We start from the raw sequence: 16,040 nt of genomic DNA, 5'->3' as shown, positions 1-16,040 counted from the left end.
CCACTTGACTGTTTTCTGCAGACTCGCCCACTTGGGCTTGACTGAGACAATGGGGTGTTTTTTCTTGTTTTTGATTTTGGCTGGTTGCCATGGGTTGGTTCTGGGGGGGTTTAAGAACTGGTTTGATGTTGGGGGGGTCCCGTCCGATAATGTCCGAACACATGCGAAGCCGACTCTGGCCTTCCCTGCGCCCCTGCCCCGCGCGCCCCTCCCACTAGTCCCTCGCTTGCTGCACAGCGCTTTGCTTCCCCGGAAGAGATGCCGCCCCTGAAAGTAGTGACCCTTAACGTTAAGGGTCTGAATAACCCTGTGAAGCGTAGGGCGATCCTTTCTCTGCTGGAGGGGTCGCAGGCGGATATTTGCCTCCTGCAGGAAACCCATTTGCTCTCTAAGGATTGCCATAGGTTGCGCTCTGCCAAGTTCCCCACGCAACTCTTTTCCTCGGCAGCGACTAAGACCGCAGGGGTGGCCATTCTTCTAGCCAGCTCCTTCAGGGGTGAGGTGTTATATAGACATGCCGAGCAGAAGGGGAGGCTTCTAGCTTATCGCATGCGTCTGGGAGGTGTTGCCTTTACGGTTGGTTCTGTGTACAGCCCGAATGACCACCAGGATCGTTTCCTGGAATCTGTGTTGGTAGACGTTACTGCCTCGCCCGATCGCCATATCATCCTGGGGGGAGACTTGAACATGGTCTTCGACTCCACCCTGGATAGGTCCGCCCAGCGCTTTCCGCAGACGGGGGAGCTTTCTAAAGCGGTACAGGACCAGATTGCAGAGATGGATCTGCATGACCTCTGGCGCACCATGCACCCCACCGATAGGGACTACTCATATTTCTCCCACGCACACCGCACTTATTCGCGGTTGGATTACCTCTTGGTGAGCGGACCGCTTCGCTCGGCCGCCACGACGGCGGACATCGGGGTCTTGTCCCTGTCCGACCATGCGCCGGTTTCCGGAGTCTTTGCTTGGCCGGCAGCCCCCCCCTCCAGAAGGATGTGGCGGCTTCGGGACACGCTTCTCCATAAGACATCGGTGGTGAAGCGAGTGGAGGAGGTCGTCCAGGAGTACCTGACCCACAATAACAACTCAGACACGTCCCTGGCAACGCAGTGGGCGGCTTTGAAAGCGGTCGTCAGAGGGGAGTTTATCTCCATTTCCTCGGCGGAGAACAAGGAGCGCCAACGCAAAAGGGAGGAACTAACGGCGCAGGTCAGGGAACTTGAACAGGTTCACCGCCGGACGGGGGCTCCTCGTGTTTGGAGGCAGCTGAAGGCGGCGCGGAAACTCCTCTCTGCGTTGGACCTGGACTGGGCGGAGTATGCGGCGTTGCGCCTGAAGCATGCCTTTTACACCGGCGGAGATAGATGCGGTAAGCTCCTGGCCCACCGGCTCAGGGCTGCGCAGCAACGCAACGTAGTAAAAGAGCTAGTGGGAGTGGACGGGGTCCCGGTATCCGGTGATGCGGAGGTGGCGGATTCCTTTTGTGCCTTTTACGAGGCGCTGTACACTGCAGAGCCCTCCCCACCGGGAGAGGCTGAGGTCTATTTGGACTCCGTAACCCTCCCAGCCTTGGATCCCGCCCAGGCGGACCACCTGGAGAGGGATATTCATGTGGAAGAAGTCATCTCCGCTATTGCACGGCTAAAGCACGGCAAGGCCCCGGGCCCGGATGGCTATACGGCCTTGTTTTACAAGACCTTCTGCCCCACTGTCGCACCTCTCCTGGCTCGCTTATTCAACTCCTTCTCCGAACCGGGAGCCATCCCACCGGACCTTCTCGCGGCGACTGTGTCGGTTATCCCGAAGCCGGGAAAGGACCGGACTCTATGTGGCTCGTATCGGCCCATCTCGCTTCTAAATGTGGACCTCAAGCTTTACACGGGGATCTTGGCGGCCAGATTGGGTCTACATCTACCGGGTTTGGTGGAGGCGGACCAGGCCGGGTTTGTACCCGGTAGGCAGACGGTCGACAACACCAAGAGGGTGACGCACGTGCTTGAAAAGGCCTCACGCGTTCCGGGGGAGCGGATGCTGCTATCGGTCGACGCGGAGAAGGCCTTTGATAGGGTTCATTGGCCGTACCTCGAGCTGGTTCTCGGGAAACTGGGGATCGGCGAGAAGTTCCGCACTATGGTCTTTAATTGCTATAGGAGACCGTCAGCATCTGTGCGTGTCAATGGACACAGCTCCAGCGGCTTTGCCATTGAGCGCGGCACGAGACAGGGTTGCCCCCTCTCACCGCTCCTGTTTGCCCTCTATATGGAGCCGTTTGCCCAGAGGATTCGGGATAACCCGGATGCTATTGGGGTGAAGATGGGGCAATACACGCATACTGTTAGTCTTTATGCGGACGATGTCTTGCTGACCCTGGATGACCCCAGGCGGTCGCTTCCTGCCTGCGTCCAGGAACTGAACTCCTTTGCCCGCGTGGCGGGCTTTAAGATGAATATGACTAAGTCGGCTGCCCTGGACGTGTCGCTCTCTGTCGACACCAGGCGGGACCTCCAGCGTCTTTTTCCCCTGCAATGGTCCTCCTCCACGGTGCCTTACCTGGGAATTTTGCTTGCACCCTCCTTGCCTGCAATGGTCGCAGCTAACTATTTTTCTCTGGGCAAAAAGATCAAAGAGGAACTAGGCCGATGGAACAAAGGCCTGCTCTCGTGGCTGGGCCGTATCGCAGCGGTGAAGATGACGATATTGCCTCAAATCCTGTATCTCTTTCGCGCTCTGCCTCTCCAGCCCCCTGTGGGTTGGATACGGCAGGCGCAGGCAGACATCTCCCGCTTTGTGTGGCAGGGCCGTAAGCCTCGGATGAAGCGGGTCCTCTCCATGCTCGCCCCGGAGGCGGGGGGTCTCGGGGTCCCGGACCTCCGGAAGTACTTTCAGGCGGCGCAACTTCGGTACTTGGTGGAATGGAGCCGGTGGGAATCGGACAAGCACTGGCTCTTTCAAGACCAGGCAGTTGCGGGCCGTACCCTCCAGGAAGTTCCGTTCCTGCGGCGCACTCACCGCCCGCCTAACCTCTACGCCTCCTTTATCACCAGGGTTCCGCTGAGAGTGTGGGACACGGTGTGTGAGCTTCGTGAACTCACCACTTTTCCATCGCCGTTCACTCCCATCGTTGGCAATCCGGACTTCACTCCGGGTCTGGAACCGGGAGCCTTTTCCCACTGGGTGAGCGCAGGCTGTAGGGCGCTTTTCCAGATTTACGGGCCGGAGGGTGTACTCCCCTTCCAGCAGCTTCGACAGGAGTTTGGCCTGACGGAGGGGGACAGATTGCGCTATATGCAAGTCCGCCACTGGGCTCTTCAACCCCCAGTACGCGACGTCGCTGACCGTTCGATTACGCCCTATGAGCGATGGCTGGTAACCCGGACCTCGGATGCCAAGCTTATCACCGACTTGTACAAGTTTCTCCAACCCCCGCCGTTTCATTACCATAACCCAGGGAGGGAGCGCTGGCACAGGGAATTGGGTAGGACTTTGAGCCACAAGGAGTGGGACAGGATTGCGTATCGGGCGAGGCACTCTGCGTACCACACTGGGCTGACGGAGACCTTTACTAAGGTGTCCACCTACTGGTATTACACCCCGGAGAGGCTTTACGAGATGCGCAAAATCGGCGATAAGGGCTGCTGGCGCGGCTGCGGACAGGAGGGCACCCTCACGCACATTCTATGGGAGTGCCCGGTGCTGTCGGCCTACTGGAAAGAGGTCTTGGATGAGGTGGATAGGCATTTTGAGATCGAGCTCCCGCGCTTCCCTGCGTATGTCTTGCTAGGCCTCCCCAATGACCTGATGTACCCGCTGAAGTCCCGTAGGGGTAGGCAGATTGCGATTGCGCTAGGCTCCGCGGTTCAAAACATCCTTGTACTCTGGCGTACCCCCACTGCCCCCTCCATCACTGGTTGGCTACACAGGCTCTGGCTGGTACTGGGCATGGAGAAGATGTCGCTAACGGTGGCTGGGAATGTTGACCAGTTTGAGGAGCTCTGGCACCCCTTTTTGGCACTGCTGTCCACGGAATTTCGCGAGCTCACATGTCCACGGTACCTGCGACTCCTTAGGCTAACGCCGCCGGCGGCTACAGCGGAGTGAAGGTGCGGGATCTGGGGTCTGGGGCTGGGGGTGGGGGGCGGGGTTATATGCTTCTAATGCTGACTTACGGACGGGAATGTTGGGGTATTGTTTTCTTTCTTTTCCTTCCTTGTTTCTCTTTCTTCTCCTTTTCCGGGGACGGGAGGTTGGATGGATGGTGTGCTTTCCTTTTTGCTGTGTTGCGGGACGCTATTACAGATCTGCTTTGCTCAGGGAATGGGGGTCTACTGGGGGGCCATTCACAATGCCTTATTGCCTTATGACTTCTGCCTTGTTACCCTCTGGGGCTTCCTGCTTCCCTACTTTCCTTCTGAACCGCAGCAACGCTCCGCTTCTTGCATTGTATGTTCGCTTGACCTCCTATTCCCTTCCCCATGTTCTTTTTGTACCTTAATAAAATACTTTAAACCCAAAGTAAAAAAGGAATAATTCTGCCAATTTTCACTTTATATCATTAAATAAGAGGAACCAATTTGTATGCATTCATTATTAATAGGATCAACAATTTTATATCTTTATAAATCTGGACCAGTATTTTTTATGTTTTTAAGAGACTACATTGTCATAGAATATCTTAAGTGGCTCTAATACAATTCATCAGACATGAAGAGATGCCCTAAGTGAGACCTGTGGCCCTTCGCCTAGTGATACTTAGTTTGCACCTTACCTCTTGGTGCAGGTCACTCAAATCTCCACTGTGCGCTTGTTTTGAGCATCCTGGGAATTCTTTGACACAGCAGGAATCAGGAGGCCACTCCATCTCTGTCACTTCCAGCCAGTCCGTCAAGTACACCACTCCACAGCACTTGAACTGCAAATCAAATGATAGAGTTAATTAACATATTATGTATCTGATGCAGTATCATTGTGATGGTTCCCCATGTGAATTTCCTTGAAATCCACCATTCTCCGGGTTACTGGCCACGTTCTACTACCCACCGGGCGAGAGACAAGCTAAAGAAGAGTTGACGATTACATGCAACCTGATGAGCCTGCAGACAATCTGTCACCTGTAGAAGTCATCATACTATCATGTAACACAAGTGAAAAACTTGAAAAAGGCACAGGTGCTTTCCGCACCACATGCAGGCAATCTGGACATTTTCAGGGAAATTTCCACTTAAGCCCTGATTAGATCTTTGGAATTCCCAATTCGGGCCAGAAAATCCTATTATTAGCTGAATCGGGAATTCTGATTTAAAGTAACACCGCATGCAGTACTAGTGCCTTTGGTAATACACTGGATGTTTCTGGTGACACATCTGGAAAGTAAAATATGGTACATTAAGTCTCCGAAAAAACTACTTGGAATTGGACAATTACCCACCCAGATCAATGCAGTAATACTAATTGCCACAGTATTTCCACATTCAACGTTGAAATACTTGTAGTCGGTGGATAATTGTGCATCCTGGCACACTGCTCCACCCAATTTCTGGGTGTGACATTAAAAGGATCTGATTTTTTTTAAACCAAATTGTATTTGTTTTCCAATGGAGAGAAATGTCAGTTCTAAAGCATATAGCACTAGTGTTACACGTATACATGGCGCCCACGTTCCACGAAATACAGCAATATAAAAGGCTTCTCAAAATTGCAGCTAACCATTCAGAGATAGGTGGCGTAGTTCTACTTAACCAATGTAAGGCAAACTTTCTTTTTGCAAGCGAGCAGCCTAGGCCAATCAGTCTCTGTTTATGTCGAGTGTATTCGCCGTCATCCATGATCCCCAACAATGCGATCCGTGGGTGTGAACTTGACTGGGGCCAGCACTAATGTAAAGAAGTCTGTCAATTTGGAATCTCTCTACAAGGGAAATACATAACAACCACAGCTACAATACCCCAGGCACCCAGGTAACATTATAAACAAGTCTCCCCATGCTGCATGATTCATCATTCATTATCTTTAAACATATTTTGTCAATTATAGGTTCTGAAAATACACAGATTTTCATCTTGAATACACACTCTTTATTGTTGGTATACATATATTAATTCAACCAAGCAAGGGCTTATACATTTAGCAGGCTGGGCTGCATACAGGGAAGCTACTTGCGGGTAAGTGGAGAGCTACCACTAATCACAAGCTACTCGTTTGAGAAGACTGTAGCAGAGGCAGCCAGAAGAGTGCCAGATATCTCCAGCATGGCCATCTTAAAGGGATCAATTTCCTGTGGCATTGCTGATGGCCAGGGAAAAATGGGGGTGAACAAAACAAACTGTGGCCGAACCAGCCAAGATGGCAGACATGACCCTTTAGAGCTCTGTCCCCCGGCCCGCCTAATCGTCCACAATCCATGAGCCAGTTGCAGCATCGGTGAGGCCCACAGGCTGCAGGGAAGGCCAGCCAGATGATGCAGTGAGGTGACAGGAATTCGAGAACTGGGTCGGAAAGGCTCCTAGTGGCCATAGGTGTACAACCTTGTGGGACATAAGGCGCGGGGCGGCGGTGGAGACTCTCTGCACTGGCAGCGACCCTGGGGTTGAGGAGGCTCCCTATACCCTCACACGGCCCGCTCTGTAATCAACGAGGATCGCAACGGGTGTCGGCCCAGACCTGCCTCCTCCATCATCATCAGGCCCTGGGCTTCGCTATTGTCGGAGGGTCTGATGGGCTCACTTCTGCTGGCCCACGACTTTCCGCCCCTCCCACCCCCACATGGACTAGCTCCACAACGGTGATGGCAGCAGCAAACACTGGGCCTCTCCTGTTAAAGGACCCCGGAGCTACTCCCCTGCATCGGCACCATAGCGGAGGTGCATAGGAGGAGGCCTGCTTCCTCCTATCCTCAGTGGCTGCCCTGTGTTGGTTTGCACCGATAATCGAGCCAGGAGTGGAGGATTCTGGGACCCACTGGTTCTTTATATGACATTCTACATCTGGCCCAGTATACTGGGGGGCCCCCTCAGATCTTCAGGGGGCGGCAACCATCACTAGGACTCTCGACAGCTGGTGTGGTAACGGCACTCAGGGGGTTGTCCTGCATCGGTACCCGGTCACCTACAGCCCATTTTGGCAAAGACTGGTAGCAGCACACCGCTGCCACCATCGGGGCGTGTTGTGATCCCCACCAGCTAACTGCAAGCACATCCCTGAGGACCCTCCCACACACACTACGTACAGTCTACTATATCAGGGGTCCGCCACACCTGCAGAGGGCCATGGTTGCCACAGACAGTGCCAACCGCAGACAGTACTGGGACGCCCTTGGGACCCCCGCCATGAGACACCTAAACCTGCTTGCTTAGTCTGACATTGGGTGCAGCCCTCCGGCGTCACTACCGAGGCGCATGCTGACCCTCGCTGGTTGGACCTTGCTTGGTACACACGAGGCACCGTATGGTGGACGTCAGCTACAATACTCCACAGAAGAACTCCCCCCTCGTCGGGGCACATCACTGGGAACCCCTTTGTGACAGCACAGGGACCAGCGGGCCACTCCCCTTGTGTGCCCAGGCATCCTTGCTAAGTTACCAGCGGCAGAGGGCACCTCATGGGCCTGCAACACCTAGCGACCAGGGGTGGTGGCAGCTCCCTGACACACGACTGCCCAGACACCAGTGCCCCTGCACTAGCAGCAGTGTTTATCATTTCAACCCTCAACCGCGCAGCCACCACTGACTGCAGGCCGGCCTCTGCGATGGGTAGGCTATGCTCCACTTAAAACACACACTGACCACACCAGCAACCATGCTTATCATGTTCCCAGACTCCCTACAACTGGACAATAATTCACCCTTCTCCACATCAGATAAACTGGACAAGGTACTGGTGGCAATAGAACACTATCTGAGCTCTAGGGAGGCCAGATTGGCCTCCCTGACAGCGGAGATTGGTTTCTTGCGTGATGATCATCGTAAGCTCATGAACATGGTCTCAGACGGTAAAAAAAAACCTGGCAAACCTCCAGCCCCGGGTGATGGGCAATCAAACAGCAATTCAAGAGCTACAAGCAACTATGCACCAGCTAAGGGACAGAGCAGAAGAATTGGAGGGCCGCTCCCATTGGAGCAACATCGGCAATTTGGGACTCCCGAAGGGGATTGAGGTTCAAGGTCATCTGACTTAACTAGAGTCCTGGTTCAAGTCCTTCACCCAATCGTCAGATCTCACCCCCTTCTTCACCCTCAAGAGGGCAAAGAGTCTGAGCCCAGCGCCCCCTACCAGGCACACCCACCAGCCCCATGCTGGCCAAACTGCTTCATTTTAAAGACTGTGACTCAATCCTCGGGCAGCCATGTAGGCGGGCCTGCTTAGAGTGGAGGACAAGACGATAATGCTCTAATGCTCTTCCCAGACTACACCAGAGCAGTCAAACAGCAGCGATCCTCCTTCCTGGAGGTCAAACGCCGCCTCCGCCAGCTTAATGTTCAGTATTCTACCTTGTTTCTTGCCTGACTCAAGGTAATCTCCGAAGATACCACCGTCTTCTTTACAGACCCAAAGATTGCCTGGGACTGGGCTGACCAAAACCACTGAGACTCTGCCAGTCCCAGAGACAGGCCTACCCCGGTCCCTCCCAAATCACGTGGTGGCCGGCGATGGGATAGACCACAGGCAAGTATGGCATCCCAAGGATCATCGACTGGCTCTCTTAACCTTGAGCAGATAATGCGGATCGCAGAAGAGACCTGCAGGCCACTGCTGACCTGAAAGCTGCTGTTGCCATCACAGATAACGAGAAAGGCCTGCACCTCTTCACGTCTGAAGACGACTCTCCCCACTCTGACCAATCCCAAGGGGACTCAGACTCTCCCTCGGGTAACTCTGCAGACAGCAGACAACCTGCTTTGACCAATGGAACTTTCAACCTCCGAAGGGGTAACCCGGCGAGGAGTGGTTTGAATGAACAAATGAAGCAGGGAACCACACACAGTAGCTGACATGGCAAGCACTATGACCCTCAGTACATGACTGCTAAGCCCCTTCCTTTCCCCCACACATAGCAACTTGTCAAGCATCCCTCGCTAGACTTAGGGCACTCCCCGTGCCCAAGGGAAGCTACGCTCCCCATCCATGCCTCCCCCAAAGTCAGTTTTGTATCTACAAGTCAACTTGGCTGCCTTATTCCACTGGATCGCCCAGCCGCACCCCCAAGTAATGCTAGGGCTTACTGGTTATGCTTAGTTTGGTCGTACCACTCGCCGATGTGGTAGGCTCACAAGTTGGAATTCTACTCAAGATGTCCTAGTGTCCCCCTCCCCCTCCTCACACCGGTGGATTGAATCTCCCAAAACTTCACTACAGACAACTTGGTGAAGCCCTGAGGTGGGCCCCCTACTCACAGCCCTTCCCCTCCACACAGCCTTTCCCCTCCTGTGCCGACCGCAGCACCACCGCTGTTATGGCACCCCTAGCTGATATCCGCTGCCTTACCCTGAACTTTCAGGGTATGCTATACAATGTACTCATATTTCAAGCTGCAGGAATCGCACATAATAGCGTGGGAGCTGGAATGACTGCACAGGTACTGGAGGGGTTCCATCTATGTGGTGCTGGTCATGGAAGGCCATTACATGATTCTTGAGGTTCGCCTGGATGGCAGGGCTCTTCTCCTAGGGAGTTTCTATGCCCCCAAAACGAAGCAGGGCTCCTTTTGGGATGCTCTCTCCATCGCACTAGCCCACAGAATAAACCTCCCCTGGTCTTGGGAGGAAACTACAATTGAGTCCTTGATCCCCACTTGGACAGATCTCACCTCCCCCACTGCCACACTCCCCTACATATGCGCAAGCGATGCGCTTTGGAGGTCGCTGAATAATGCGGCTCGGCTTTACTCATTCTACTCAATACTTCCCAATCTCCGAGTATGGCTAGATCTGTTTCTATGCCCCACATCCATAGTCCTGACTTTTTGAAATTCTGTCTATTTGGGTCGTGCCCTATCAGACCACGATGCCCGCATCCACCCTCCCCCACCTGGAGGCGCCCAAGTAATTGTTAGGAAGATCCAGTGTTTTGCGATGAGCAGAGGACTCACTGCCTCCACCCGCATGCTGGAGTGGGATGCCTTCAAGGTGGTGACAAGGGGCATTTGTATTTAAACTATAGTGAGAACCAGCAGAACCATAGAGAAAGGCAGCACAGCAGCTGGGGGTGATCGCGCCACATTGGGCAAGGCGGCGGACACCAACCCAGTATTTGCTACGCGATTGACGTGGTCAAAGACTACACATTCTGCCATTCTCAAGCGCCTGTGCCAGTACAATTTCACTGTGTACGCGCTCGCGTCCATAGTGAGGGGAACAAGTTTGGCAGACTATTAGCTTGGTTGGTCCGACAGGAAAAGTCTGTGTGCCCTATCACTGAAGTGGCCACGTTTTTGGGCACCTCTGCTCGCATGCAAAGCGGCATCCTACAGGCTTTTCAAGAATACTATTCTCTCTTGTAGTGTGAACCACAGGGAGTTGAAGTGTGTCAACCTGAGGCGTTCCTAGCCAACAATACTCTCCCGCAGATCTCAGTTGCCAACAGGCCCTCCCTTGATGCCGCAATAACACCTGCAGATGTCGAAGAGGCAACCCAGAAACTCGCCCGCAATAAAACGCTAGGTCAAGCCAGTCTTCCCCTAGAATACTACCATACTTTTTCTTCTAGCCTGGCACCACTCCAAGCAGAAATGTATGAGGCCGCATTGAAATCTGGGGAACTTCCACACTCTCTCCAGGAGTCCCTCTTAGTTTCTCTCCTCGAACCAGAGACCCAAAGCAACTGACTTCCTGTAGGCCCATCGCTATCCTCAGGGCAGATTATAAAATCCTAGCCGACTGATATGCCCAAATACTCCTGGAACTATTCCATAGTGAACAAAACAGCTTTGTGCAGGGGAGCGCAGCACCTCCCAAAATATCCAGCGCCTCTTCCATTTGAAGGACCAGATCAGGGGTCGATTCCCACGAGCAACCTGCTTTATCCTAGACTTGGAGTTTGCATTCTACACCCTGCCGTGACAATACTTCTTCGAGGTCCTCACTCGCATCGGCAAAGGCCAAAACTCTTAGCATACACCTAGCTCCTATACTCCAAGCCCATATCCCGGATCGGTCTAAGTCGATACATATCAGCTCCCTTCCCGGTTGGCTGTGAGATGCAACAGGGTTGTCTGCTCTGCCCACTGCTCTTTGCGCTCGCAATGAAGCCATTGGCCATACGTCTGCGTGAGGAGGACTAGGTGTGGGGCATCTCGCTTGCAACAGGAGCCATTCGGTATCACTTTATGTGGGTGATGTGCTCTTGTATCTGCAGGACATAATAGCCGACCTGTCGTCCATTCAGGACACCTTACAGAATATGACTCAGCAGCAGGCGTCTGCATTAATTGGGCAAAATTGGCAGTCTACCCTCTGTGTCCGGTGACGCAGCCGCGCGAGTTGAGGCTTGGGGACTTTAATCTACACTGCCACTTCCAGACAGCCTGATACCCTGGGGTTTGCCTCCATCATACCACCACAGACCTTTTTTGACTGGAACTTCCACAAGGCTCTAGAGGGAGTCAGGGCATACATGTGCTTTTAGCAGACCTTGCCACTGGCCCCCATAGGCAAGCACGCCTTAGCAAAATTGATAATACTGCCCTGTGTTCTATATTATTTCACAAACTTGCCAGTAGTCCCACCACATTCCTTCTTCCAGGAACTTTTGCACCCTTCTCAGCACTCTTATATGGGGCAACAGACGACGCAGAGTTGCTCTCACAAAGCTGCAACTACCCATAGACAAGCGAGGACTGGGTGCTCCATCCTTCGAAGCCTACTATCTGAGTGCCCAACTCCAGTGGCTGTCGCACTGGACCACAGGACGCTGCATGGGAAAGATCTGCACCGGCCAGAGGCCCATGCCAGCAGCAACGGTCTGCGGCCTGCTCCTTCCAAAGGTGCTCCCCCTGGCCCATACAGGTGGTGGTGGCACAGAGATGCATGACCTGTGTTCATCGCTTCTCGGACAGCGGCTCCCTGATCTCTACCCCTAAACGCCCCTGGTTGGGTTACCCCAGCCCCCGGTATTCTATACAGATGGCAAGTTAAGGATCTGGACAGACTGTGCAATACTCACCATTGGAAACCTCTATGCCGATGGTCACCTTCTCTCGCTGAAGCAGCTGAAGGAAGATTACAATCTCCTCCCAGGCCAATTCCTGCTCCAAAGACAGCTGTGCCACACCTGCCTCACCCTCTGGGGGGCAGGGACAGAGGAACCCATCACACACCCTGTTCTTCATACAATCCTTAACATGGGCTATGGTAGTCAGCTCATAAACTTGCTCTATAGAGCCATTCGAGAGCTAGATGCAGACCCCTTGACGGCCCTACATGACAATGAGTGGCACCCAGCGTTGGAGTTCCCCAGAAGGTCTCCCACAATTCTAGATTCAAGAACATACAGTTCTATATCCTTCACAGTGCTTATTTATTTCGAGCGCAACTAAACCGTTACTTTCCGAGGCACAAATAGGCTGCCCACAATGTCCTACCCATGACACAGACCTCGCACACATGATATGGTCCAGCCCAGCACTCCAAGGCTACTGACACTCAGTCCATACCACCCTGCACAACGTCACAGAATTGACAGACATTTACGTGTGGGAAGCATGCACATTGGGACTGTTTAAATACATAAAATAACAAAAAAGGGTGCATCCACTTCACAGCACTAGCACCCCTTCCCAAACGCACACTTGCACTCCACTGGCGCTCTCTTGCTGCCCCACCCAAAGAGGCGTGGCAGGTAGTGGTGCGTGAATGGGACTCCGCAGAGAAAGACACTCTGCGTTAAGAAACAGTCCGTGGCCTGTATAAGCAGGGCACGAGTCGGGGTACCACGCGGGTGGACGGCATCCCCCCACTTATTTCCGAGGGTTGTTCAGGGTGGACGCCGTCCACCCTGCTAAATAAAAACCACGTCCACCATTAAAAAACGGGAGCGCGGCGCGCACAAAGTAAATAAAGCATTCCCGCACTTGTCCGTAATTTTAACCGGGCACAGCTTGCCCCCACCTCCCTTCTTGACTCCGATGCTGTATAGAAGCTCAGACCCCCAGCAGCACTGTAGAGGCACAGCGGGATGGCAACCCTCACACCTCCAGCCCTTGATGAGCTGTTAAAAGGTGCTCGAAGGTGACAGAGGGAGGGCGGCAACTTCGGAGCAGCAACATCTATTCACATGCAAACAGCCCTGAATGCGTCTTGTATCTGCTATTTAGAGGGGGGCTCACACATTCCATTTCCACCCAGGGCCCCAAACATCCGAGACTCGGCCAGATTACACCCCGGATTACACCCAGGCACCACGTGGTTCTCTTCACATAGCTTAATTACTGTCACTAAATTGTAAGCAAACCTCGGTTCTTCAATCATGCAGGCTATAATGTAAGAAAATAAAGAAATGGCACAATCGCACCCACACTGAATAACAAAGTATGGAGGACAATCAGTTCAATCAGTTCTCTCGGAGTATCTCCTGTAAGTACAGTACATCACAGTGGGGGATGGCATTTTGAACAGAGAGCCTGTCTTCTCGTTGTCTTGTGCAGGAGAGGAGCCCAATATGATACTAGAATACTGCATGCCCACCCCTGTGCTCCCTCTCCTGTGATGGTTCCTGCCCTCCCCTCAGTGATGGCACCTGTCCCCCCCATGTTGTGGCTCCAGTCCACCCCCACCTGTGATGGCTCCTGTCCCCCCCCCCCCCGTGGTGGATCCTGTCTCCGCCCTGGGTGGCTTCTGTCCCAGTCCTGGAACGGCCCCTGCAGCGAGGGTGAAGTTCTTGATGGGCCTCTTCTCAAAAGGGCTCAGCTCAAAATTAATATGGAAAGGTGGGCGTGTAAGTAAGTGAAGGGATGTGTGAATGGCTGGATGAATTAGTGAAAGGGTGAATGGATGAATGAAAGATTGAATAAATGGATAATGAGAGAGGATAGATGGATTGATGAGTGAGGGGAAGGATGGAGAGAAAATGTAAATAGCTGGATGTATGGGTGGAAGGGTAGCTGGATGATTGATGAGGGGAAAGATGGATGAGGGGAAGGATGAGGGACGGAGGGAAAGGATGGATGGATGAGGGGAAGGATAAATGGATGAGGGGAAGGATGGATAAATGGAGGGGAAGGATGGATGGATGAAGGGCAGGATAAATGGATGGGATGGATGGGTGAGGGGAAGGATGGATGAAAGAAAGGATGGATGAGGGGAAGGATGAAGGATGGATGGATGAGGGGCAGGATGGATGGGTGAGGGGAAGGATGATAGATGAGGAGAAGGATGGATGGATGGAGGGGAAGGATGGATGGATGAAGGGCAGGATAAATGGATGGATGGGTGAGGGGAAGGATGGATGAAAGGAAGGATGGATGACGGGAAAGGATGGATGATGAGGGGAAGGGTGGATGGATGGATGATGAGGGGATGGATGGATGGATGATGAGGGGATGGATGGATGATGAGGGGGTGGGTGAAAGGATGGATGGATGGATGGATGGATGATGAGGGGAAGGATGGATGGATGATGAGGGGAAGGATGGATGGATGATGAGGGGAAGGATGGATGGATGGATGGATGATGAGGGGAAAGGATGGATGGGTGATGAGGGAAAAGGATGGATGGATGATGAGGGGAAGGATGGATGGATGATGAGGGGAAGGACAGATGGATGGATAGATGATGAGGAAAAAGGATGGATGGATAATGAGGGGAAGGATGGATTGATGATGAGGGAAAAGGATGGATGGATGATGAGGGAAAAGGATGGACGGATGATGAGGGGAAGGATGGATGGATGATGAGGGGATGGATGGATGGATGGATGATGAAGGGAAGGACAGATGGATGGATGGATGGATGATGCGTGGGTGAAAGGATGGATGGATGGAGAGTGGGTGAAGGGATGGATGGATGGATAAGTGGGTGAAAGGATGGATGGATGGATGATGAGTGGTGGGTGAAAGGATGGATGGATGGATGATGAGTGGGTGGGTGAAAGGATGGATGGATGAGTGGGTGGGTGGATGGTGGATGGGTGAAAGGATGGATCAGTGGATTGGACGGTGGGTGGGTGAAAGGATGGATGAGTGGGTGCGTGGATGGTGGGTGGATGATGGGGGGTAGGTGGATGAGTGAAATGATTGATGGATTGATAAGTGCAAGGGTGAATGAATGGACATATGAGTGAAAGGGTGGGTGTAAGGATGGATGAGTGAGTGAAAGGGAGGGTAGATGGAAAAAAGGATGAATAGATGTGTGAAGGAGTGAAATGATAGATGGATGAGTGATAGGGGCAATGGATGGATTCATGAGTGGATGAGTAGATGGATGGGTGGGTGGATGGATGGATGGAAGGAAGGCTAAGTGAAAGGGTCGATGGAGAGAGAAAGGGAGGATGGATGGATGACTAAAAGAGTGGATGGGTGGAAGGATTAGTAAGTGAAAGGATGGCTGGATTGGTGAAAGGGTAAATGGCTGAATGGATGAGTGAATGGATGGATGGGATGAAGAGTGGATGGATAAGTGTACAGATGGATAGGGTGAAAGGGTGGATAGATGGATGGATAATGGAGATGAGTGAAAGGATGGATGAGGGGATGGATGAAGGGATGGATGAGTGAAATGATACATGGGAGGATACATGATGGATAGGTTTGCAAATGGTTGAATACTTTTGGAAATGGCTGGGCTTACTTATATACTATTGCGCGACCTCTGATGTGTCTGTAAAACGTACCTATTGTCCTGAAGTTTTGTCCTAAATTTTGACCTCCTGTCCTGAATTTGTGTCCTGAATTTTGACCCTTTGTCCTGAATTTTTACACTCACCGTCCTGAATTTGCACCAATGCCAGTTGGTCACCCTAATTCTTTGTGCGGTAGAACCGAGGCTCTTTAACACAGCAGCATGAGAGTGACGAGAGAGAAACCTGGCAGAGTGCTGCCAAAGAGCTCTCC

At 52.7% G+C, this 16,040-nt stretch overlaps 1 protein-coding gene across 3 annotated transcripts in view; it reads right to left on the bottom strand.

Moving 5' to 3' along the window:
• Positions 1-16,040, bottom strand: part of TSPAN12 (tetraspanin 12) — a 273,464-nt gene that overhangs the window by 22,220 nt on the left and 235,204 nt on the right. For all 3 annotated transcript variants that reach the window (XM_086967032.1, XM_086967023.1, XM_086967029.1), the window contains one exon: positions 4,769-4,912. In XM_086967032.1, coding sequence (XP_086823158.1) covers positions 4,769-4,912 — 144 coding nt within the window. The remainder of the gene's footprint in view (positions 1-4,768; positions 4,913-16,040) is intronic.

The sequence above is a fragment of the Lissotriton vulgaris genome, chromosome 1_1, assembly GCF_964263255.1.
Source record: "Lissotriton vulgaris chromosome 1_1, aLisVul1.2, whole genome shotgun sequence".
NCBI classification, from domain to species: Eukaryota; Metazoa; Chordata; class Amphibia; order Caudata; family Salamandridae; genus Lissotriton; species Lissotriton vulgaris.
Note: the sequence above shows the minus strand (reverse complement) of the source record. Positions and strands in the feature narration are given on the sequence as shown.